This window comes from Maniola hyperantus, chromosome 7 (assembly GCF_902806685.2).
Source record: "Maniola hyperantus chromosome 7, iAphHyp1.2, whole genome shotgun sequence".
In the NCBI taxonomy this organism is placed as follows: domain Eukaryota; kingdom Metazoa; phylum Arthropoda; class Insecta; order Lepidoptera; family Nymphalidae; genus Maniola; species Maniola hyperantus.
The window spans coordinates 3,353,101-3,378,781 of NC_048542.1; the positions used below are offsets into that span (position 1 = coordinate 3,353,101).

The following is a 25,681-nucleotide window of genomic DNA, read 5'->3' on the forward strand; positions in this document are numbered from 1 at the left end:
CACGTAAACTTTACGATCTAACGATCTAACATGGATCTTTACCACCTTAACCATACGAATGACATTTAGACAGATTCCTAATACGAAAACGTCAATGTCAAAATTCGTTAGATTTTTAAACTGGTTTTACGGCTCTGGGTTCTAGTACGCTATAAGTAGGTAAGTATAGATCTTAGTATTACAAAATCTATTAAAATAAAGCAAATCCCTACGAATGTTGTAATAAGCTACCCGTGCGAAGCCAGGGTGGGTCGCTAGTCTTTAGATAATGTGATTGGCCGGTTGTGTTTCTAAAGGACAATAATAAAATAAAGAGGTTAATTTGAAAATATATGTATATTTCCTTAAAAATTAATTCATATTAATAAATAACCAATATATTATCTGGAAATTAAGTAGGTTTAGAATACAGAATTATTAGTAGATAATAATCAAAGTAGACAGCATCCAACTTCTAGCACCTAAGCGAATCACACTAATATCTATGTTCCAAAAATATACAAGAAAAGATATGTAGCATATTATATTTTGAGACACTTTCATTACATACAATAATTAAAATTACGTGTTATTATAGTTTATCCAATATGGCAATATATTTGGGATGTTTAAATTTATGAGCCTTTGCGTCTACGAAAAAAACACGGTCAATCTGTAAGCCACAGAAAATATAAAATGCAAAAATTACATGAATGTATGTCGATTTTTTTTGCTAAGGACTAAAGTTATAATTAATGGAAACCTAAAACATTTCAGAATAATTTTTTAAAATAGTAATCACAGGGTCTTAAAAATAGATCTTAGTTAATTAAAAATACAGGATCAAACTAGGATAAGATACAAAATGATAAATTCTAAACACAAAAGAAAGATGTCTTGATACTTACAAATACGTAATCACAAATATTTTTTATTTAATTGTAGCAATTAAATAAATAGTATATCAATAAACTTTTTGGAAATGTATAGAGCCGCTATAAATATACACATTCTATTTTTTTTTAGAAAAACTTAATTTCCTCAAAGCAAAGCATGCAATGCGAAAAATTAAGTGATTTATTTTCAACATGGCAGTGTTTAAAAAGTCCAATATTTCGATTACCAGTTTAGAAATAAAATTTAAGGGTTTTTTGCTTATTTCTAAAACAATTCGGCGACACATATAAACAGTGATTATTGATCTTTTCTATCAAAAAATATTATTTCTAATAAGTAGATTTTTTTATTGATGGCAACATTATTTAATTTGTATTTCATTTAATATCAGACGCTCTTGCTTCCTCAGAAAAAAATCTAAGCTCTAAGTGCGGAATAGGTGTTACCTTTACGATACCGCTTTGTTATCATCTACGCATCTAAATGTTTCCTTCTGCTATTTTGTTCGACGTCCGGTGACGAACACATACCGAAACTGCCGATGGCACACCGAACAACCAGGCAACATCCTCATTGTAACAATTATTGTACCTGCTGTTTGATTTGTTTATAACATATTATATAATAAATAAATTAAATAAATAAATGCAGACACTGATACGCAACAATCTAAACCTACTTTCAATCATTTGTCATAAACATATTTCTACAGTATACATTATACAAAAATGCTGTATTTATCTATAAACGTCTACTAATATAAAAATAAATTTTGATATACATATATAATATTATTATTATTTTTAGCTGGGTTGGCATCATGCTCGAATGCTTACAAAATGTTGTTATTATGTTGGTAACACTAAGTTGTGAGTGAAGTTAGCAGAGGTCCTAATACAGTGCATGTAGCATTTGAATAGGAATTCAGTTAATTTAAAACATCGAGCATATTGCACGCATTTGGGGACCAATAGTCCGCTACAGTTGAGATGGCAATCGGAGTATGAGGCGGGGGGGCTGTGCGTGTGTGCGGTCCGTTCCCTCCCCAATTGCCATCTCAACCTGTCGCGTATTATAGGCAGCATTGTATTATTAATAATACATTGGGTTGATAATAATAATTATAATGAGTAATATTCAAATCATAATAATAACATTCAAATCAATTTTGTAATTGATTTTGACACTTGCTCAATAAGTCTTGGCTTTTATCACTTTTTATAAAAACTATTTTGTAAAGTTAGTAGCAGATTTAGATTACTTACATCAAAAAAAAAATGAAACAATGTTTGTATCTTGCTCGCGCCAATGATTTGTATATCTATAATGATACATATTACTATAATAATATACATAATTGAAAATAAGGCGACGATCGCATTCTGGATAAAAAATTATAAATTATACTAAGGCTTGTTGAAAATCTAGTTTAATTAGGCTCAAAAGGGCTAAAACCCAGACGCATAAAGTCAGTTAAAAAAACAGTACTCCTGACAATTTTGTTTAAGTTAAAACAAGCGACCAAATACATACAATAAACATGTAACATTATTAATAACTTATTTGATCTAGTAAACTTCTTAATATTCGACGAAAAGCCCTAAACCTTATAAATTCATTATTTCCAAAGAAATGCTTTCTTTGTACATCAATACACATAACACAGATGGTCGAACTAACAAATATTAAATGAGACATTTGACGAACCCCGAAATGTACCAATTTTAATGGTTTTTTTTTTCCATTTCTTGAATTGATTTAAAAAGTGCCAAACAAAATTTTAACCACAATCGCTCGAGCTTATCACTGCGCAGATGACGGTTATCAATGCGCGTCATTGTAAAATCAAACGTATTTGCTAAGCGTTTACAGCTTGCGACACGGTCAAGCGGCTTGACGTCAAGCACGTAGATTTGTTCTGCTTGATGCGCCCGTCAAGCGGCTTGATCAAGCAAACGGCACTTTTCACATACATCGAACACTGTGAACGTCGCGTCAAGCAAAAATATATAATCACATCAATCACGTAAATGCCTGACTCCATCATGACACCTTGACAAACAATTCCGGGTAAATTAGCTTAATTAGCCGGGTAAAAAAATAGAATTCACATTAAAATAAGTCCCATTCATGTAAGAGTTACGACGCCATAAAGATCAAAACGCTCCATACGCGTCGCCGGGGTTTGAAAATACTAACGACCGAATTCTGAAGCATCAAATTAATTTTAAGATCACCTTAAATTTTCAGATCATGTCAATTTAGAATAGATTTTTTTCGTTTGTAAATAGTAAAGTAAGGTTAAACGCACTTTGCATGCGATTTTGTATCAAACGTGCACGTCTGATAATGAATACTGGCAGTACGAATTGAGTACGCACACTGAATATCTACGTTTTTCTCCGTCACATAGGCAGTCTCCCGGTGATATCGCTTTTGTGAAGTTCTCTTTGATGCGTGAGGAATAATCTGTATCTTCGATAACTTGGACCATTTTGATCCCACAAACATTTACGTACATAAACCAAGTTAATCAATTTTTCTACATCCATTTTTTATATTCAAGCATGAAAGTGTATTTTCTGTTTATTTTCGAACGTCTTACTCGCGCAAGTGGATTGCTCGTACCTGGGCGTGATAGTACGTGTTCGCAAGAGTTAAATTTGTTCGAAAATGTATCCAAATTGCGGTCGGCCTTATAGTCAAGCTCCAACATTCCGGCTCCTTTGATGTTTGTTTGAAAACCAAGAAAAATTGGCAAACTGGCCGCACATGGAAAATTTAAGGGCAATAGCCGAGCTGATTGGCCAATGTGTTAAAAATTCGTTACACCTGAAGATTGACTAGGCAAAGCTAAGCAAAACAGAATTTTGACTATTGACCCTAACATACTATCATTATGGACAAATTGACAAACTAGCAAATTCAAGATCCTCTTAAAAGATGCTCTTCAGAATTTGGGGTTAAGTTTTTTTTTGCGTCTAACAAGAACGTTAAATTCACATTCACAATTCATTTATACACACTATGACACTTTAGCTTTGTCACTCTCGCACTTTTCACTTAAACTATCTTGTTTCTCAGTCTTCTTGATGCCGTTTTGGCAGACCCCGTTAGTGTGGGCGTTGGTTTTCGGCCTTTTCTTGGGCATTTCGTACACCCTTTCTATAAGGGCATGGAGGATACTTCCGGGTATCCTTTGGTGCTCTTCCACTAAATCTTCGATTGCGGACGCAACCTGGAAAATAAAATTTTAATGAATGGGGCGATGTGCCAATATGTCCAATAGCTCAAAAATGAACACATTTTGTAAAGATAGAAAGCTAAAAACATAAGCTGACTTTTCAGAACTCCACATTTTGCGGATCACAGTTGCTTGAAATTTGAAATGTCGTAAGAACACTCTGATTTAGTATTATAATAGTACAAAGTATAATATATACCAGTAGTATAAACTATAAGTACATTAGAACAATCGAGAGTAATATAGCGTTAATTGAAAACATTTCTAATCGACAAAGCCTATTATATAAGTGGACATATACAACATTAAACGAGTACTTCTGGATACAGGCGATAAACTTCCTGGAGTGTATATGTGCGTATATAAAATTGTGTGTAAGGAAACATATCTGTCCAGCAGACGTCTATCGATTGACAATTTGGTGCGTAACACATTCTATAAAAGTTCAAGTGTATTTGCAAGGTCATAACTCGTAAGTCGTAACTTATTACATTGGCACCGATTCCGTTGTTTTTCTCTAAACTAAATTTAGAGTATCTGCATCATTTTCTTTTTAACAATGCTAAAAAGGAACAGAACATGAACTTTACATTTAAAGACTCTAAATTTTTAGTGCATGCTACAAATTTAAACAGTAGGCTCGGGACTGTGCGCTAAAATCACAGATTTCACCATCTAAAACTTAAATTTATAACTGCCTCTGTCCTTTTCATATTACAATAGTAAAAAGAGTACGCAAATACTCTAAAATTAGGTTGTGCTCAAAATCAGTACCACTGTACACCTGAAACTTATCGGATGTATTCCTTACGACTCGTAAAACTTCGCGAATGTTGACTGGGGTGTGGGTGGAGAAAACAGTTTCGTGGTACATACCTTCTTCTGTAAGAGCTCAGGCGTGTTCGCAGGGTCGTACGGTATGGCGGGTCCGAGGTGGGTGACCAGTTTGACGGGGAAGCCCCCGTACACCGGCGCCAGCGGGATGCGCGTGGCGGCGTAGATGCGCAGGCAGATGCCGCGCAACCAGCCCACTGTGCGGAACGCTTCGCGAACGTTCTGCGTGAACATCGGCACTACCGGCTGGGGAACAAAAGAGCTGTGAGGCGTCGTGGAAGGTGAACTTGAGAGTCAATAGACTGCGTACAGTACGCGGCCAAAAGTGATAAACATCGATCTTTAAAAGGAGACAGCAGATTTGTAGAGCACTGTCTCGGTCGTTTTAAGACCTACAAAGCGTCATATGGGTATGAGGGACAGAGACAACGCTCTACAAAGCCGAAATGTCATTCTTAAAGCCGTTGTACATTATTTTTTGCAGAGTACTGTATTTAATAACCACAGATATAACCACAGATCTATAAGACCATCTTAATTCAAACCAATTGGGTATTCGACTACATCAAAAATAAATGATTTCTCAGTAATTATTAAATAAAGGGCCTTCCAAAATACGTAAAATCCACGCTCTTTGTTAGTTTTAAGTGTAATTACCATTTTAAATTATCGATTAAACTAAAAAAGTACGTCATTATGATGTGACGTCACATTCTAGTATTTCATAGAATATCGCATACTAAGCGCGCGTTTTCACGTTTGATTTGACGAAAAAGTTACTGATTTAACTAAGTTGTCAAATACTGTATTTGCCAATTCATAGTCAAACAAGAGTACAAACTTACCACTTTTGCCTCGAGAGCAACTTTGGCGAACCCAACCCTGGTCTTCCAGTTGAGCCTGTAGTAGTGATCTCCGAACTGCGCCTCGTACACTCCGCCCGGCGCGATGGCTAGAGAGTTGCCCGCTTTGAGCACTCCGGCGCAAGTCTGCACTGTGCCCGGGATCACGCACAAACCTTCCAGAAGGGACGCCCAGCCTGGAATATGAACAAACTTTTTGACCTCCTTCACCTTTCTACTATCGTACCCACGGAGAATTCAACCTCAAAACTACGCATATACAAGGTTTTACATGAAAACAAAATCGTGAAATGTTGGCGGGGGACAGAGGAGAATGCACGTAATCAAGACAATGTGCGGAATGAGGGTACCGAACCGGCGTGGGCCAACTTTTATGCTAAGCAACTAGGCGTCTACAGGTGGTGGTCTGTGATCGTACCGCAAAGCAGGGCCAAGGTCTGCACCCATGCGTATCTAGTCGAGATTCTACGGACACGTACGAAGCGATTTGCCTCCTCATTTTTAATTCGAACCACTAGGATATGGAACGCCCTTCCAGCATCGGTTTTCTCCTCTTATTTTAATATGGGTACCTTGAAGTCAAGAGTAAATAAGGAACTTCTAGGCAAGCGCGCTTATAAATTAAAAAAAACTGTCGTAGTTCGCGTAAATCTTCTTGGCAGTTGAGTGAACGTAGTTACAAATGATTCGCACATCACTTACAGTTCTTACAGGACACGCTCATTGATCTAGTGCCTAGCTGTTTTAGCTATAGATGAGATAAGATCACAACAGGTCGGGCCAAAGAAGTTATTGGGTTATCCTGTCAAGAAAATTTAAGTAGCACGCCCGGCGTTTGGAAACTTGGCGATTTTACACTCTTGTGCCTTTGAGAGCACAAATTACTGCCGATGGTCCTACTTCTTATCTCTCCTCCTGTTCCTCTGTCTCGGTGTGGTGTGTGTGAGGTGTACGGTGTGGTGTGTGTGCGTGTGTGTGTGTGTGTTGGCTAGTAGCTCGGTCAAGAGAACATCTACTTACCGGGTATTTTGAACATGAAGCGGTCGGCCACGGTGTGCATGAGCCGCCTCTTGAACAGCAGCAAGCGCGCGGTAAAGTAGTACATGTCGATGGGCAGCGCGCCGTGGTAGAAGATCAGCAGGAACGGCCCGTCTGGGATATTCTCAATTCCTCGGATCTCGTAGCCTGGTGTATAAGGAAATCTCGTTAAACCTTTACATATATTAACAAAAATTGAGGCTCTGCCTGTCTTTTTAATCAAAGAACCAAAAGCTTAATATGCTATATGCTTAGATAAAAATCTATCTGTCTGAAATGTGTACCTAATTTCTATGATTCGCAGTCAGTTACATTCTTAATAATAAAACAAAGGAATCATCATCAGCATCATCATCATCATGATTAACCCATCGCCGGCTCACTATAGAGCATGGTCAAACCCCCCCTCTCAGAGTGAGAAGGGGTTTGACCACGCTGGCCAAGTGCGGATTGGCAGACTTCACACACCTTTGAGAGCATTATGAGGAACTCTCAGGCATGCAGGTTTCCTCACGATGTTTTCCTTCACCTTTAATGCAAGTGATATTTTAATTCCTAAGGCAAGTGACCTCCGATTAGGAGGCAGACGTCCTAACCACTAGGCTACCACAGCTAACAAAGGAATTTAATATGTAATATCAAAATTACCATGCCACAGCCAGCCATGCGCGTCCCATAGAGCGCAGACGGCGAGTCGAGCCGCTTGCTTCCAGTCATTGTGGTCGACGCCTTGCACTATTCGCAACCTGAAACAGAGGCGAGTTTATTTTACCCCTTGGAAGGCAAGACTAAAACCTCCTGAATTAAAACTACCACTATTGATACCACGGAACAGTACATAAAGTGATAGCTGTTGGAACCGCAGAATTCAGAATATGTAGTTAGGTAATTTTTTAGGGTTCCGTACCTCAAAAGGAAAAATGGAATCTTATAGGATCACTTTGTTGCCTGTCTGTCTGTCGTGTCTGTCAAGAAATCTACAGAGTACTTCCCGTTGACCTAGAGTCATGAAATTTGGCAGGTAGGTAGGTCTTATAGCAGACAAAAGGGGAAAAATCTGAAAACCGTGAATTTGTGGTTACATCACAAAAAATTTTAATGTGTTCATAAACAAATAATTAGTAGGTATTTTAACTTTCAACAGATAACTATATCAAGTAGGGTATCATATGAAAGGAGTTTATCTGTACATTCTAAAACTGAATTTCTAAATTTTTGTTTATTTTAGGCATAATAGTTTCTGATTTATCGTGCAAAATGTCGAAAAAATACGATTGTAGTACGAAACCTTCGGTGCTCGAGTCTGACTCGCACTTGGCCGGTTTTTTTTAAATAAGGTAATTGACGGTCTCTCGCCCGTCACATTCGCAAACTCGCTCATAGCCCAGCGACAAAACTATCCCAAAAACACAATCGCTTTTCGTTGCTCGGCAACTCGTTTCTAGTTTTTAGCTCAACTAGTTTCTCGCGCAACATCGGCGGTCGGACACTTTTTATCCTTAGATTTAGTACATAAATCTGTGCTTGTATTTTACAAATTGTTACTACTAGAACCTAGAACATACTATAGTTTACCTATACAATTTCAAATCTATTAAATATATATTCAAAAAAAAGCTCTTATCATTTTACGGTAGGTTCATCTCCTAAGTAACTTAATTATTAATTGTTTAGTTAAGTAGTTAGTTAAGTTCTTTTTATTTGTCTAGATATTTTGCAAATGCTGTGTACACATTTTATAGATACATTTATCAGCCTGTGTTTGTCTATAAGTGTCGTAGTTTGTGTTAAATTAATGTATTGTGTGTGTTCCTAATAAATAAAATAAAAATAAATATTATCTGAAAAAACCTTGTTTTGTCTACAAAAATAAATTATCAAAAAGTCTGGCAGAGTTATTCCGGAATCCGGTTCAATTTTAATTGGACTAATTATAATTTGAAATATACTAGTAATTATTCATGCGAGATGAACATGATCAAGGTAAAGTACAAGAGATATTATTATTATCAGACATTGCCTTTTGATTTAATTGTCTAGTGTCTACGGCAGACTTCATTCAACTCTTCAGATTTTATTGTCTAGTGTCTACGGCAGACTTCATTCAACTCTTCAGATTTTATTAGTAGAGACGGTAATATATATACTAAAGAGTATTTTTTCTTTGTTCAAATACAAGTTATTGACTGCAATCTCACCTGATGATGGTAAGTAAATGATGATGCAGTCTAAGATGGAAGCGGGCTAGCTTGGAAGGGGGTATGGCAGATTCATTAAACCCGTACCCCTGATGGGTTTCTACATGACGTGTAGAAGCCTATTTAAATGAAATTAAATGGGGGATGGAAGTTTGTATGAAAGTCCGTCATTTTTGACGTTACATCGATGAAAATTATTGGTAGCTTTCGGTTAAAAATAAAAAATACGTATTTCACGATTTTTGAAAATTCAACCCCCACCTCAATTTTCTAAATTCCACCCGAGAGAAGCCGGGGCGTGTCAGCTAGTGTAAAATATGAGACAGTGGCCCCGATTCTCTAGTCTCTCTATTGGCCCCGATTCTCTAGTCTCTCTCTAAACTAAATTTAAAATATCTACATCCTTTTCTTTTTACTAATGCTAAAAAAGGAACGGAACATGACTTTCACATTTAAAGACTCTAAATTTTAGTGCACAATACAAATTTAAACAGTAGGCTCGCGAGTGCGTGCTAAAATCACGGGTTTTACCATCTAAAAATTAAATTTAGAAATGTCAAACTGCTTCTGTCCTTTTCATATTACAATAGTAAGAAGAGGGTGCGAATACTCTAAAATTAGGTTGTGCTTAGAATCGGTGCCAGTATTTAGTTTTCTAGTCATCTATTTTCTACTCCATAACCCTTGATTTGAAAGTACATACTACACAGTGTATTGAGTCGACGTCGTGTTACTGAACTCACCTGTAGAGTCTGTAAAGGTGGAATATGATACTGCTGGTGTAGATTAAGACGATGATGACGGCTGGCAACAGGAAGGTCACCAGAACTGGCGTCAGGAACCACGTCAGCCACAAACTGTACTCATTATCCACGTACTCGACTGCAACAAATAAATAAAAATTATAAAGGATCAGACGATTCGTTTTGGAACTTTGAATCATAATGTGTAGGTACAGTACGCAGCAGAAAATAATGAACATCGGCCTTTAGAATGACATTTCGGCGTTGTAGAGTGTTGTCTCTGTCACTCATACCTATATGACGTTTTGTCGGTCTCAGCGACAGAGACAATGCTCTACAAATCCGCTGTCTCCTTCTAAAGGTAGAAGTACATTATTTTCTGCCGCATACTGTAAATTGATTTGATTAGAATGAGCAAAGACCTTTCGTCTAAAATCTTTACAAATTCCCCTTTGTATGGTAACTTATGGGATTAGCTATCATCATCATCATCATGATCAACCCATCACCGGCTCACTACAGAGCGCGGGTCTCCTCTCAGAGTGAGAAGGGTTTTGGCCATAGTCTACCACGCTGACCATGTGCGAATTGTTAAAACTTAAGATTAGCCTTCAAATCAAGCCTTTGTTACTCACAAGATACCCAACACATATTTCTCCAAACAGAAACTTAATTTAATCAAAGACGAATAAATGTAACACCTAATTTTGTCTTTTACCACATATTCGAAGTAGACGCCCAAATAGTTTATCATAATTTCCTTCATAGGATATCGTTCCCGGATCTACTTATCACTGCATACCGACTGACCTATAGCTATGGTTAAATGTACGTCCCGTAACCCGTTTATCGAGGACATTGAACATTGGACATTGGCCATTGCTATGGAAAAATAATGTCACATACATTTCGGTCGGATATCGATAGCAGTTCACATGTCATCCGGGAGATAGCGTCTGCACGCCGTCTGCGGCAATGACCCCCGGGCCAACCCCGACCGACCCACGCTGAACGCACGCAGCGAGACTGTGACATGTCATCGCGTAACGTGTTATGCATATTACGTAAGTTGACTTGGTCAGGTACAATATCGCTAATTTGCGAGGATGTGTAGTGTTCAATGACCTTAGCAGAGCTTCTCAGCAGGTGGGCCTAAAATTGAACATGAGCAAGACAAAAATCATGTCTAATGCTTATGTCCGGCCCCACCCAGTAATCGTTGAGAGCTCTGCACTCGAAATTGTATACGAGTATATATACCTAGGACACACAATCCAGTTGGGTAGGCCCAATTTCGAGAAAGAGGTCAACCGCCGAAACCAACTCGGTTGGGCAGCGTTCAGGAAGCTTTGAGATGTCTTCTTGTCCAAAATTCCTCAGTGCTTGAAGACCAAAGTCTTCGAACAGTGCGTGTTGCCAGTGATGACATATGGATCCGAGACATGGTCACTAACTATGAGCATCGTAAGAAAGCTCAAAGTCGCTCAGCGGGCGATAGAGAGAGCTATGCTTGGAATTTCTCTACGTGATCAAATCAGAAATGAGAAGATTCGTAGGAGAACGAGAGTAACCGACATAGCTCAACGGGTTGCAAAGCTGAAGTGGCAATGGGCAGGGCACATAGTTTGGATAACCGATAGACGTTGGGGTCCCAAGGTGCTGGAATGGCGATCTCGCACCAGAAGACGCAGTGTTGGAAGACCCCCCACTAGGTGGGCGGACGACATCAGACTAGTCGCAGGGAGCCGCTGGATTCAGGCGGCGCAAGACCGTGGCGTGTGGAAGTCCCTACTAGAGACCTATGTCCAGCAGTGGACGTCTATCGGTTGATGATGATGTGTAGTGTGAACTAACAAGTGTGAAACCCGAAATCGACCGAGTAGGTACTGACATTCACTGAATTATTTGATGAAATAATTATTAAATAATGATATTATTTTCCTTCGATTATGTAGGGATAAAGACGGGAAAAATAATGTTTTCAATAAAAAATACAACAATAATAATCTTATTCTACAACAATAACAATTTTTTTTTAATAAATATTCATAAGAATTTACTTTAATTTCATTAAAAAAACCGACCAAGTGCGAGTCAGGCTCGCGCAATGAGGGTTCCGTACTACAGTCGTATTTTTTCGACATTTTGCAGGATAATTCAAAAACTATGATACATAAAAATAAATAAAAATCTGTTTTAGAACGCACAGGTGAAGACCTTTCATATGATACCCCACTTGATATAGTTATCTTACTTAGAAAATTGAAATACTAATTATTAGTTCATGACCACAATTTAATTTTTTTTGTGTGATGTAAGCCTAAATTCACGGTTTTCAAATTTTTCCCCAAATGTCAGCTATAAGATCTACCTACTTGCCAAATTTCATGATTCTAGGTCAACGGGAAGTACCCTGTAGGTTTCTTGATAGACAGACAGACAACAAAGTGATCCTATAAGGATTCCGTTTTTTCCTTTAGAGGTACGGAACCCTAAAAATATCGTATACTAGCGACCCGCACTAGCTTCGCTCGAGTGCAATTTGAAAATGAGAAGTGTGAATGAGAGAGAAAAATTTAAAATATTTCCTGAAAAAATCTAAAAACGACACTTTTCTATATTCCCACACAAAAGATTCGTGATAATAGTTAAAAGTCAATTTGAACTTTAATACCATATGACCCGGTGTCCCGAATAGCAGAATAAGTTTTTTTTTAAAATTAACGAATCGACTGTTAAGCGGTACGAAGTTCGCCGGGTTAGCTAGTCTTTTATAAATTTGCAGCAATAGGTTTTTTATTTATCTCCTTATCTTGGGTTATAAGTGAATATACGAATACTTAAGTACTTTTTAAAAATCGGAGCAGAACAAAATATAAGTTTAATGTAAGGTTAAATAGTTAAACTGAACTATTTATTTGTTCATAGTATCTATTCAGACGGACCACACGGAATGAATGGTCTCGGTGCAGCTGCCTGCACTCTAAGGTGCTAAAAATTACTAAGAACAGTGGTTGCGATGTAGTCGACCGCTTTGTGGTCACGGTGTCGTCGGTATTGACCACGTTACACGTAACACAATGTTTGCTCTACACGTAAATACCGCGAAATAATACACTGAAACAGTTTCGCAACTACACGTCCGATATTTTATAATTTTTTATGATAGTGTTTTCACCTACACTTCATATACTTCAAGGGATATAGTTTCGATAGCTGCAAGTGTCGCTACTAGCTGGCATTAACAGCCGCTTCAGTAGGTACTGAGTGAATATACATATCACAAATTTCGTCACTGGCAGCAAGCGAACCGTGGATTAGTGGTCAGATCGTTGGGCGCGATCCCACAAGACGCAGGTTCGAATCCTGCCAGTTCCGCAATTTTAGATATGCAACAAGATGGTGAATATAGCGGGGCAACATTTTCGCGCAGAGATCTACGTGTTTTCATAGCTTTTTGGTTGTGGCGACATTGAGGCTAAGCATTTGCTGACACGCAGGCGACGTAACTCAGAGCAGTGCATGGCAGAGCAGATTTTTTAATGCATGAACGTATTGAGAGCTGTGTGCGCTACTGCGCAGGCACGTGCGACTCAGACATTTGTCTGTGCTGCTCTGCGTCGCGTCGTAGTGCCGGCACAGATTTTTGCACGTCAACTCAGAAACGTCTATTCTTTATACTTCATGCCGCTGTATCACATATCACGACAGTTTCTAACAAAACGTCGAGGCTTCGACGTCACTGGCAGATATCAAATGTTTGTACATTTGACGTAGGTAACCCTAAAGCAGGCGTATTTTTCTATGATTTTATGTCACCATAGCCTAATATTTAACATATCGTCGATTCAGGTTTAAACCGAGAGTTCCCTCAATATAGTGCACTCTAGCTGTGTCGTAGATGTGGGCTGTGGCACGTCAGAAAGGACTCTCTGTTACTTAGTAGGCTCTTTACATTGTATAATATTTTGACTGATAAGCGTTGTCATTGAGAGCGGTCAGCGCGGTTTGTCAAGTTCAAGGAGAGGCACATATTTAGGTATAAACTCATTGTTAATATGTTTTATATGAGCTGTTATCAGTTTGCATGCGAATTCTGTTTGCTTTCTGATAAAAGAGAGTCAACCAACAGACCGATCCGAGCCCCGAGGGTGTAGCCAGAACTACTGTAAAGCTGGGTGCACAACAAAAGTACGATTTTAGTCCTTAATCTAAAGGTAACCCTTTCAATTTAATTTTGTTTTATGTCGCGCGGCACCAAACGGGCGCGATTTACTTCGCCAATGTAAAAAAAGATTAGACACCTTTAGTCCTTTAGTTAACATAATTATTATTATTGTCGCAGTAGAGATTTAATATTGTGAGAAAGATACACCAGTTTTCATGTGTTGGCGGAAAATGCTGATCGTCGCGCTCTACTGACACACTTAGTGCACATATTGGTGTAAAGAATAAACGCAAAGTAAACATAACCAAATTCATATTGAACGCAAATGGTTGTAAAACCCTTTGTTGACCTTTTGTCGTACCGAAATGCTTATTTTGGAAATGTGCGAAGGTGACTGGTGACCCAGAACATGCATAATTAATATTGATTAATACATAACATACATAAATAAAAAATTTCAGCGACATAATTAAATTAAATAAATAAATCGGAACGCATTTTCAGTCTCGAAAATTCGTTTTGTTAAATGATAATAGCTACATAATTATTATATAAAAGTTGATATAATGTTACATGATTATCTAAATATATAAAAGGAAAAGGTGACTGACTGACTGAATGATCTATCAACGCACAGCTCAAACTACCAGACGGATCGGGCTGAAATTTGGCATGAGGATAGCTATTATGACGCATTCGCAAAGAAAGGATTTTTGAAAACTCAACCGCTAAGGGGGTGAAATAGGGGTTCGAAAATTGTGTAGTCCACGCGGACGAAGTCGCGAGCAGAAGCTAGCTGAAAATATTACAATAAAACTTAAAGCTAGCGGCTAGCTAGTGTTAGTAGTAGTACAGGTTAGTGTTTCGAAAACTGTGTTCTAGAAAAGTATCAGATTTTATAGACAGGAGATAACTGTGGTTTCTTGCCCCATATCACATGATATCAATATGTGCGTACAAAGAACACTTTCCTACTCAAAACCACAATTTGTGTGACGAAACATGGGAAGTGGGAACTGGTCTTAGCTTATGCCATCAGTATTCAGATACCTGGCGTGAGATCTATAGAGCGCACTTTGACTTTTCTCAGACTTAAGTTCGAGTTAAGACGAGACAGATTTATGTGAAAAATATATACTTATCTATCCCGTTTTAACTCTGTCTAAGTCTGCGCTCTTATAGATTTCACCCCTAGTCTTAATATACAAAAGGAAAAGGTGACTGACTGACTGATCTATCAACGCACAGCTGAAACTACTGGACTGAGAGTTCTCCATAATGTTCTCAAAGGTGTGTGAAGTCTGCCACTCTACACTTGGCCAGCGTGGAACCCTTCTCATTCTGAGAGGAGCCCGTGCTTAGTTGTGAGTCACAGATGGGTTGATGGTACTGATGATGATAGCAAGCCGTGACAAAAGTATCGCATCAAATCAAACTCTGATACTTTCAAAAAGATAACTTCTTTACCGTGATCCTTCGTGATCCTACAGTGGAAATCGAAAGACTTGAAAAAATTTAATTGCAGGGCAAGTAATTATATCAGCGCGAATGAAAAATTGTCACAAATCAAATGTTTATTTTATTTATTCAGATACAAGTTAACCCTTGATTGCAATCTCACCTAGTGGTAAGTGATGAATACAGGCTGAAAGCGGGCTAACCTGGAAGGGGTATGGCAGTTTTTTGTTACCCACACCCCTTTGGTTTCTACACAGCATCATACCGGAACGCTAAATCGCTTGGCGGCACGGCTTTGCCGGAAGGGTGGTAACTAGCCAAAGCCGAAGCCTCCCACCAGAACAGACCAGACATTTAGAAATAATAAAATTCCGAAGCCTCCCACCAGAACAGACCAGACATTTAGAAATTATAAAATTCCAAACCTGCCGGGAATAGAACCCGGGACCTCCCACTAATAAGACAACAGCGCTTACCACTGCGCCAGGAAGGTCTCCAAAAATCTCAGTTCTGATACAATCCGCATTATTTCTTGTCTCTTCTAGTACTTTAACTATAAAAAAAAAAGATTCCGACGAATTGAGAACCTCCTCCTTTTTTTGAAGTCGGTTAAAAATAAATTTTTATAAATCAATGTAATCATATACCTAGTAAGTCGTAACTAAGCGTTGAAATAATCAATCATTCTGCCACCTCGTGTGACTCGAAACACTTGGTTAAAGTTACAGTAACATTAAACGATTGCTAATCATTTAATTAACTCTCAATTTTCACTAATTGACATGTTACATGTGTTTACACGTATAGGTATTATATATCAGAAGTATTATGTTCTTTCTTAAAGGTTAAACATGTTTTTTAAGCATGAATGAGCAAGCCTTTTATAGCTCAACGGTAAAAGGGTGCGAACAAAACTAAATGGTCGTAAGTTCGAAGTTGACATTTTTTATAAGCATGACTGAGAAACCTTTTGATAGCTCAACGGTAAAAGGGTGCGGGGAAAACGAAATGGTCGTAAGTTCAAAGTAGCCATGTTTTATAAGCATGAATGAGCAAGCCTTTAGCTCAACGGTAAAAGGATGCGAAGAAAACTAAATGGTCGTGAGTTCAAAGTAGCCATGTTTTATAAGCATGAATGAGCAAGCCTTTAGCTCACCGGTAAAAGGGTGCGAAGAAAACTAAATGGTCGTCGAAGCTGCCATGTTTTTAAGCACGAATGAGGAAGTCTTTGATAGCTCAATGGTCAAAGGGTGCCAAGAAAACTAAATGGTCGTAAGTTCGAAGTCGCCGCAGCGACTCGCTTGCGAGAAGCTTGCAAAAAGTGCTAGGTTCGATTTCCTGTTGGATGGGAAATGAAGCAGCCTGTTTGGGATTCTTATTTAAATATGAATATTACGAATATTTCGGCCATCATCATCATGATCAACCCATAGCCGGCTCACTACTGAGCACGGGTCTCCTCTCCGAGTGAGAAGGGTTTTGGCCAGTCTACCACGGTGGCCATGTGCGGATTGGTAGACTTCACACACCTTTGAGAATATTATTGGGAACTCTCAGGCATGCAGGTTTCCTCACGATGTTTTTTTTCACCGTTAAAGCAAGTAAAAAGTATTGTTACCGATTTCACAAGATTTTCTCAGTTTAAATAGCGAAAAACCCTGAAAAAAAAATGAAAAAAAAATTGTACTTACGATAAAACAAGCCGACATAGAAGCCGACAACCGCCGTTGCCACTTTGACGAGATCATTGGTGGCTTCGGTGTCGAACTTTTTCAGCAAATCACTCATTATGTAAGCTTTCACCGGCCTAGCCTTACACTGATTCTCCACCATGATTAAAAAGTTATTCTTATTTTTTAAACGTAACGCACCGATAACCCGATGACCGGCACAGATTAAAAATCAAATCGGTGGATTCGGCCAGTAAGTATATTTGCAGCGCCAAAAATTAAAAAAAAAAAGTAACAATGCGTACGATTCACTCGAAGTTGCGTTCAAGAATGATTTTATGTCAACGAAAGTAATAATGCTGTTCACGCAAGGGTCAGCATTATGTTATTATTTATCTATTTTATGTATGTTTAGATATAACACGGTTTACTGATAAAAGAATAGACGCTGCTGCTTATTTATTTTTTAAAATTAGAATCTGGTTTTTTGGCAGGATACCGAAAAAATTATAACTTTTTTTAAAATTAAGTATTATGCTTAATAATTTCTTAGTCAAGAGTACCATCTAAGTAACCTGACGTAATAAGAATGATCTACTGCACTGGTACTGTTATTATACGTTACAAGATTTTTAGGGTTCCGTGGTTACAAGTAACTCTTAAAGTTTCGTCATGTCCGTGCGTTCGCGGCTTGGCATGAGTATACGATATTGATCACAACGACAAAGTGGTAAAATAAAATGTTAATAAAATTGGGTTCCTCCCCTAGACGTAATGTGGGGACGAACTTATTGGCTAGTATATTGTGACAGGTAACTACGGAACCCTACACTTCACATGGTCCGACACGCACTTGACCAGTTCTTAGGGTTCCGTATTCCCAAAGGGTCCCTAATACTAAGCCTCCGCTGTTTGTCCGGCTGTCTGTCAGCGGGTTGTATTTCATGAACCGTAGTAGGTAACAGAGTGTGTATTTTTATTGCCGCTATAACAATAAATACTTAATAAAAACCAAGATGGCAAATTCCAAAATGCCATGCAAATGAAAAAAATTAAAACTACATAGTGTTACATCTTGTACGTTGGTACGGAACCCTTCGTGTTCAAGTCCGACTCGCACTTAACCAGTATTTTTTTAATTTGATGAGAGCGCAAATGGCAAATGCCAACGGGCAGACAGCCACGGTTGGCAAGGTGCAGATGATGCAGGCAATTGACGAGTTTGTATCGTGTTATCTTGTACGATGGAACGGAACCCTTCGTGTTCATGTCCGACTCGCACTTGACAAGTTTTTTTTTAATTTGATGAGAGCGCAAATGGCAAATGCCAACGGGCAGACAGCCACGGTTGGCAAGGTGCAGATGATGCAGGCAATTGACGAGTTTGTATCGTGTTATCTTGTACGATGGAACGGAACCCTTCGTGTTCAAGTCCGACTCGCACTTGACAAGTTTTTTTTTAATTTGATGAGAGCGCAAATGGCAAATGCCAACGGGCAGACAGCCACGGTTGGCAAGGTGCAGGTGAGACAGGCAATTGACGAGTTTTTGCCCCGCCACCTGTAATTATATTTTTAGATATATTTTCTTATACGGTGTAGTGTATGCAATACATCAGTTCGCTACGTGCAGTGCTCCTCAAACTTTAGGACCCATTACGCACGGTCGACTAGTCGCCCGGCAACTCAGTCGACGGCGACCGTTACAATCTCCAATACTGTATTTGACAACTAGTCAAATCAGTACCTTTTATCAAACGTCAAAACGCGCACTTTAGTATGCGATATTCTATGGAATACTGGAATGTGACGTCACATCATAATGACGTACTTTTTTAGTTTAATCGATAATTTAAAATGGTTATTACACTTAAAACTAACAAAGGACGTGGAATTTACGCATTTTGGAAGACCCTCTATTTAATCATCACTGAGAAATGATTTATTTTTGACTAGCTTATGCTCGCGACTTCGTCCGCGTGGACGTCACAAATTTCAAACCCCTATTTCACCCCCTTAGGGGTTGAATTTTCAAAAATCCTTTCTTAGCGGGTGCCTGCGTCATAATAGCTATCTGCATGCCCCGATCCGTCCAGTAGTTTGAGCTGTGCGTTGATAGATCAGTCAGTCAGTCAGTCAGTCAGTCAATCAGTCAGTCAGTCAGTCACCCTTTCATTTTATATATTTAGATGTAAGCAAATACCAAATTTATATGACAGTCGTCGTGTGTAGGTATGCGCACGAAGTTGCGGCGAGCAAAGCCTAACTAATGAATAAAAATTGTGAGTGTAGATGATAAAAGAGGTAAACAGGATAAATAATAATAATTAGGACCTGTGACTAGGTATAGGCGAGCAGAATGATATTATTCGATGGGGAAAACGGTAATTTACCCGTTAATCTAGCCTCGGTAAGGCTGGTTTTAGTATTCCATATGTACTATAGTCGACGCATTTTAAACTGAGTCGTCGAGTTATCTGTCTGTTTCATATATCTGCGTCGACTATAGATTTACCCAATAGTTTAATTAAGGTAAAGGATGTAATGCCATACGGCATTGATAAATTGACGCCAAATCGTATTCCTCATTGCTGAGAGTCGTGACCCTATCATATAAAAAAACTACTAAGAGTCCGAGATTTCAACTCTTGTTTATAGGAATGATATCAGAAATGAGAAGATTCATAGAAGAACCAGAGTAACCGACGTAGATGAGATAGCACTGGGTGGAGCATATATTATACAGGTACGTTGAAGCTTGAAGCACTGCTGGACGTTGGGGTCCTAAGCTGCTGGAGTGGCGACCCCGCATCGCAAATCGCAATGTTCGTACACCAAAATTCATATTTATTTATTTATTTTATTTTTATTTTTCATGTACCAAAATTGTAGTTACAAAGTAATAATAAATTAAATTACATTGGAAATGCTTATCTTTAAACAGAAACATATTGTTTATTTTTCGGATTTTTTAAAAAGAATATTAGCCATGTTAAATGACTAATATTGCCCTTTCCTCTGCAACTAAGCGTCTGGCTTGTGCTAGGCGTAAGTACGACAATAGTGCAACGGGCGGGGTTTGAACCGTCGACCTTTCGGTTTTCAGTCCACTCCTTTACCCGTTGAGCAATTGAGGCTCTGAATGTCACATCACATGGGTGAATTAATCTGGGTGAGTTTAGTAACGGTAAAAATAAAATTATTAACGGCAACTTTAAACTGAAGCTAACAGAATTCTAAACGCGCCTTAGGCTGAGAAGAAGCTTTCAAAAAATTCGACCAAGTATTCTTTTTAGTATCATTGTCGCTTAAACTAAGGCTTTAATTCATATCAGAAGCACATCGAAGCAAATATCTTAAATTTTAGATAACGTATTGTCTCTATCTCTACAATATAAAGCATTACATTACTGAGAAAACTAATCGAGCGAATTTTTCTGCCAGAGCGAATAAATTCGTTACAGTATCCGGCAAGAAATATTGTACATCGACCTTTAGAAAGAGAAAGCGGTTTCGTAGAGCGTTGGCTCTTTCGTTGAGACCGACAAAACGTCACATAGATATGATTGACAGAAACAACGCTCTACAAATCCGAAATCTCATTCTAAAGGTCGATACGTACAATATTTTTTGCCGGCTACTGTACCTAGAAATAAGTAATAATAATTATTATTATTACTTTAACGTTAAGATTTGAATAACAGAAATAATAATATCCATTACAAATTGGCTACCTTCAAAGCTAGACTAGGTAAACAGGCCAATTTTAAGATTTCTTAGAGCGTGTAATCACTTAATATGATCGTAGACCTAAGATTTTTAAAACATAAACCAACAAATTGCCCGTCGCTTATATAACTTATGTTGTGCACATTTTTTTCAAAGACGTATTTTTGTTTGTCATATCGGACATATTGGATTTGTCATGACGTCATAACTTTGCCGTCTTTTAACTAAAAAGCATTTTAAAAAAATTGAATAATCGCTAAAAATTGTGGTAATCTCTGTCGTCGAGGGTATGCTCAACTGTTAGCTCAGTGTCTGAGAAGCAGAAGTATCCAAGGTTACCACGGCGAGCAGCCAGCGGCGAGTGAGTTAGTCGTGATGGTTGTGCATAAGCAATAATTCTTCCACTTTGGGAACCTGTGTGTAAGGAGTTAAGGACTTATAATGATAGCCTTTGGATGCTCGTAGAAATTACAACATCCTCCATTTTTAATGTAAGCAGGCAAAGTCTGCATTTTACATTAAAGTATACTTAAGTAATAATGTATAGGTCGTAGATAGTTACAAACACAACTGTATTATCATAATATTATGTGTGTATGGTAACTATCGAGTAAATTATACAGAAAAGAGTCTATAAATATAAAAGGAAAATCTGACTGACTGACTGATTGATCTATCAACGCACAGCCAAACTACTGGAGCATCGGGCTGAAATTTGGCATGCTCATAGCTATTATATACGTAGACATCCGCTAAGAAAGGATTTTTGAAAATTCAACCCCTAAGGGGGTTAAATAGGGGATTGAAATTTGTGTAGTCCACGCGGACGAAGTCGCGAGCATAAGCTAGTATGTATATAAAAGGAAAAGCTGCCTGACTGACTGATCTATCAACGCACAGCTCAAACTATTGGGCGGATTGGCCTGAAATTTTACATTCAGATAGCATTATGGTGTAGACATCCGCTAAGAAAGGATTTTTGAAAATTCAACCCCTAAGGAGTGTTAACTCCTTTAGGGGTAACTTTTGATTTGAGGGACTGGGATAACTATTACCACCCACTAAGGTGGCACGCGAAAAAGACACAAATCAATTAAAACTGCCTCTTTAAAATAAACAATTAACATAATTGAAGCCCAGTAGAGAACTGAATGACTACAGCAATACAATACGACATAACTCTTGGTTTGGTTACACATTACAAAAAACCGGCCAAGTGCGAGTCAGACTCGCGCACTGAGGGTTCCATACTACAATCGTATTTTACCCGATAAATTTTGCACGATAAATCAAAAACAATTATGCCTAAAAATAAATAAAATCTGTTTCAGAACGTACAAGTAAAGCCCTTTTATATAATACCCCACTTGGTATAGTAATCTAACTTTGAAAGTTGAAAATAGCAATATTTGATCATGAACACATTTTAAATTTTTTCTTGTGATGTAACTACAAATTCACGTTTTTCAGACTTTTCTCTTAATGTCTACGATAAAAACTACCTACCTGCCAAATTTCACGATTCTAGGTCAACTGGAGGTACCCTGTAGGTTTCTTGACAGACAGACAGGCAGACAGACAGACAACAAAGTGATCCTATAAGGGTTCCGTTTTTCCTTATGGGGTACGAAACCCTAAAAACCATATAATTCAGTCTCGGTTGACGTGCTGCCATAAAGTTGTTGACGCAATCAATATTAAAACCGCATTTAGATTTTTTGTAATAAAACGTGTAAGGAAACAACTATTGGCAAAATAAAGGTAAATCAATTATAGACCATAACTTCTTGTTCTTTAAAAATCCCGCGGGAACTCTTTGATTTTCTGGAATACAAGTGTGTCGTCTAAATTGGATATTTGACTCCAATTTTTTTATTACTTTATTATACATCGATGTTTATTATAAACTAGGATAAATCATAAAAGTAATGACGTACCTACACTGAAAAAACTAATTAAATCAATCAAATAACAAAAAGTTATAAGCATTTAAATATTTCTGATTAGACAGAGATAGCGATATAGAATTTTGACGTCACACCACACCTTACTAATGCCATAGTAGCTTCGTGCGGTTTCATACAAATTTTCGTAAGGGATAGAAGACCCTCCCACTCCAAAATTAAAATGCCTGTAACTTTGAAAATTTTTGTTGGATTTTATTTTTTTCAGCGTACTTCATTATTTTTATCCTAGTTTATATAACAAAGTAATAATATTTATCAAATTCAAAAGTAGGAAAATACCCAATTATGTATCTTAACTCAGGTTTTATAGACGATAATATAGATTCTTTAAAAATCCCGTCGGAACTCTTTGATTCTCAATCAATAATAATTTTTATTTGGTCAAGTACATAAGACGGTCACTTATTATCCGTTCCGACATGCTCTGCCTTTTCAGGGTGCCAAATTCTTTAATATTATTATTATTGCTTCGTCCGCAGGGACTACACACATTTCAAACCCCTGTGTTACCCCTTTAGGGGTTGAATTTTCCAAAATTCTTTCTTGGTGGATGTCTAAGTCATAATAGCTATCTGCATGCCAAATTTCAGCCCAATCCGTCCAATAGTTTGAGCTGTGCGTTGATAGATCAGTCACTCAGTCAGTCAGTTAACCTAAATCCACGCGGACGATGTCGCAGGCATTATCAAGTCACTAATAATCTAAAACTTTGGCGAGAACAATTGAATAGATTAGGATAGTTCAATTGAGTAGATTGGCACTCAGACAAGTAAATGAAACCAACTTTTTTTTCATTCAAATACAAGTTGCCCTTGACTGCAATCTCACCTGGTGGTAAGTGGTTATGCAGTCTAAGATGGAAGCGGGCTAACTTGGAAGGGATATGGCAGTTTTTATATATACCCCTTAGGGTTCTATACAGCATCAGCATTGTACCGGAACACTAAATCGCTTGGCGGCACGGCTTTGCCGGTAGGGTGGTAACTAGCCACAGCCAAAGCTTCCCACCAGACCAGACCAGAAGATATTTAGAAATTATAAATTTCCAAATTTCCCCAGCTTGGAATCGAACCCGGGACCGAACTCCCGCTAATAAGAACACAGCGCTCACCACTGCGCCAGGGAGACTGTTGTTAAATATGTAGGTTCGATAAGTCGCCCACTGCACAGCTGCGCGATTGCGGGAGAATGACAGCTACAATGTCACGATCGCAATCACCTCTGATTGGTTAACGCTCACTTTTACGATTGGCTACAATGCATTGTTGCAACAAGAATCGCTCAAATTCAGGCAATTAGAACAATTGAGATTGTAATAATGATTGATGCAGGTTTCCCGCAATCGAGGTGCAGTCAATTTCATTTTTCCTGACCCCATCTGTTCCTTGAGAAGGACAGTGGCATGCTTTAGAAAAGTCTATGTTCAACAGTGGACATAATTATGCAAATTGATGGATTTAATGACTTTAATAGCTCAGCAGTTTATGGTACAAATCAATATCCAGTCAGTAGCCAATTGTAATATCCCTTACTCTTAGAACCAATTTCACTTGTAAACTGTGCTCTAAGAGAGAAAAAGAACTATTAAGTAAGCAGGTACTCGTAGATAAAAATTTATTATTTTATCCGCCCGCGACTTTGTACGCGTGGATTTAGGTGTTTTAAAATTCCGTGGGAATTCTTTGATTTTCCGGGATAAAAAGTAGCTTATGTCACTCTCCAGGTCTTAAACTATACCCATGCAAAAAAATCACGTCGATTTGTTTCTCTGTTGCGACGTAATTGAAGGAGAAACCAACAAACAAAGACACTTTCGCATTTATAATAAGTAACCCTTGACTGTTATCTCACCCGGTGGTAAGTGATGATGCAGTCTAAGATGGAAACGGGCTAACGGAAGGGGTATTGCAATTTTTATTAAACCACACCCTTTTGGTTTCCACATGGCATCATACCGGAATATATAAAAGGAAAAGCCGACTGACAGATCTATCAATGCACAGTCCAAACTACTGGATGGATCTGGCTGAAATTTGGCTTGCAAACAGCTATTATGACATAGACGTCTGCCAAGAAAGGATTTTTGAAAATTCAACCCCTAAGAGGGTAAAATAGGGGTTTGAACTTTGTGAAGTCATGCGAAGCCTACTTGGCTTCATAATTAGGCCAGGGTAGTTTATTGTACTGTCTTCAATATTCCAAAGCAGTAGATATAATGGGAAAATAAGGTTACTGCACTTAAACTAATGCTCAAACTTGTAAGATTAAAAAAAACATATAAAATATACTTACTTACATAAAATTAAACAAAAAATAACAGTAAAAATAATAAATTCCATGATGTACAAAGTACAGTCTTAATTTATTCCTATTCTTCATTTAAAATTACAATTAAAAAATTAGAATACCAAATGGATTTTGATATCGAAACTGATGTAAGATTTAAGTAAACTATTATCATTACAGCTGGTATTATAATGTCTTATTAAACATATTTTTACAAGTAAACCAAAACAAACAACAGAACTGGATATTTTTCAAAGTATTAATGCAAATACAAGAATAATCAACTATTAAATGACTCACCCATAATATCGTATAGACTCGCCGAATAATTATCGTAAAAATACGAAATAAAACCCATTTTGTTCAAACATATGATCACAACAAAAGTTCTGTACACCAAAAGAATATATTGTTAGGTGTTCATACACAATATCCTGTTAGCGACTGCAAAGTGCAAAGGATCATCACACATCAAAATGATTGTCATATTCCGGATATTTTTGAAACATTAATTTTTGTTATATTTGCGAAATACAATCGCAAAATCACAAATCAACATATTTTTTTTCGTTTGAGACTTGACTTTGACAGTGTGACATGACCAATGA

General features: G+C 37.8%; 1 protein-coding gene across 2 annotated transcripts; it reads right to left on the reverse strand.

The window, feature by feature from the left end:
- Positions 1-317: 317 nt before the first annotated feature.
- On the reverse strand, positions 318-25,670 carry LOC117983495 (DGAT1/2-independent enzyme synthesizing storage lipids). 2 transcript variants are annotated; one of them, XM_034970063.2, is made up of 7 exons: positions 25,374-25,670; positions 9,797-9,935; positions 7,504-7,601; positions 6,838-7,002; positions 5,800-5,993; positions 4,997-5,200; positions 318-4,114 (listed from the first exon to the last, which is right to left on the reverse strand). In XM_034970063.2, exons 1-7 carry the CDS (start codon positions 25,429-25,431, stop codon positions 3,902-3,904), a joined length of 1,071 nt encoding a protein of 356 aa, XP_034825954.1. In that variant the 5' UTR covers positions 25,432-25,670; the 3' UTR covers positions 318-3,901. The 2 variants fall into 2 exon arrangements, with proteins under 2 accessions (XP_034825954.1, XP_034825953.1); XM_034970062.2 differs by lacking the exon at positions 25,374-25,670 and adding an exon at positions 17,114-17,477.
- Positions 25,671-25,681: the final 11 nt, after the last annotated feature.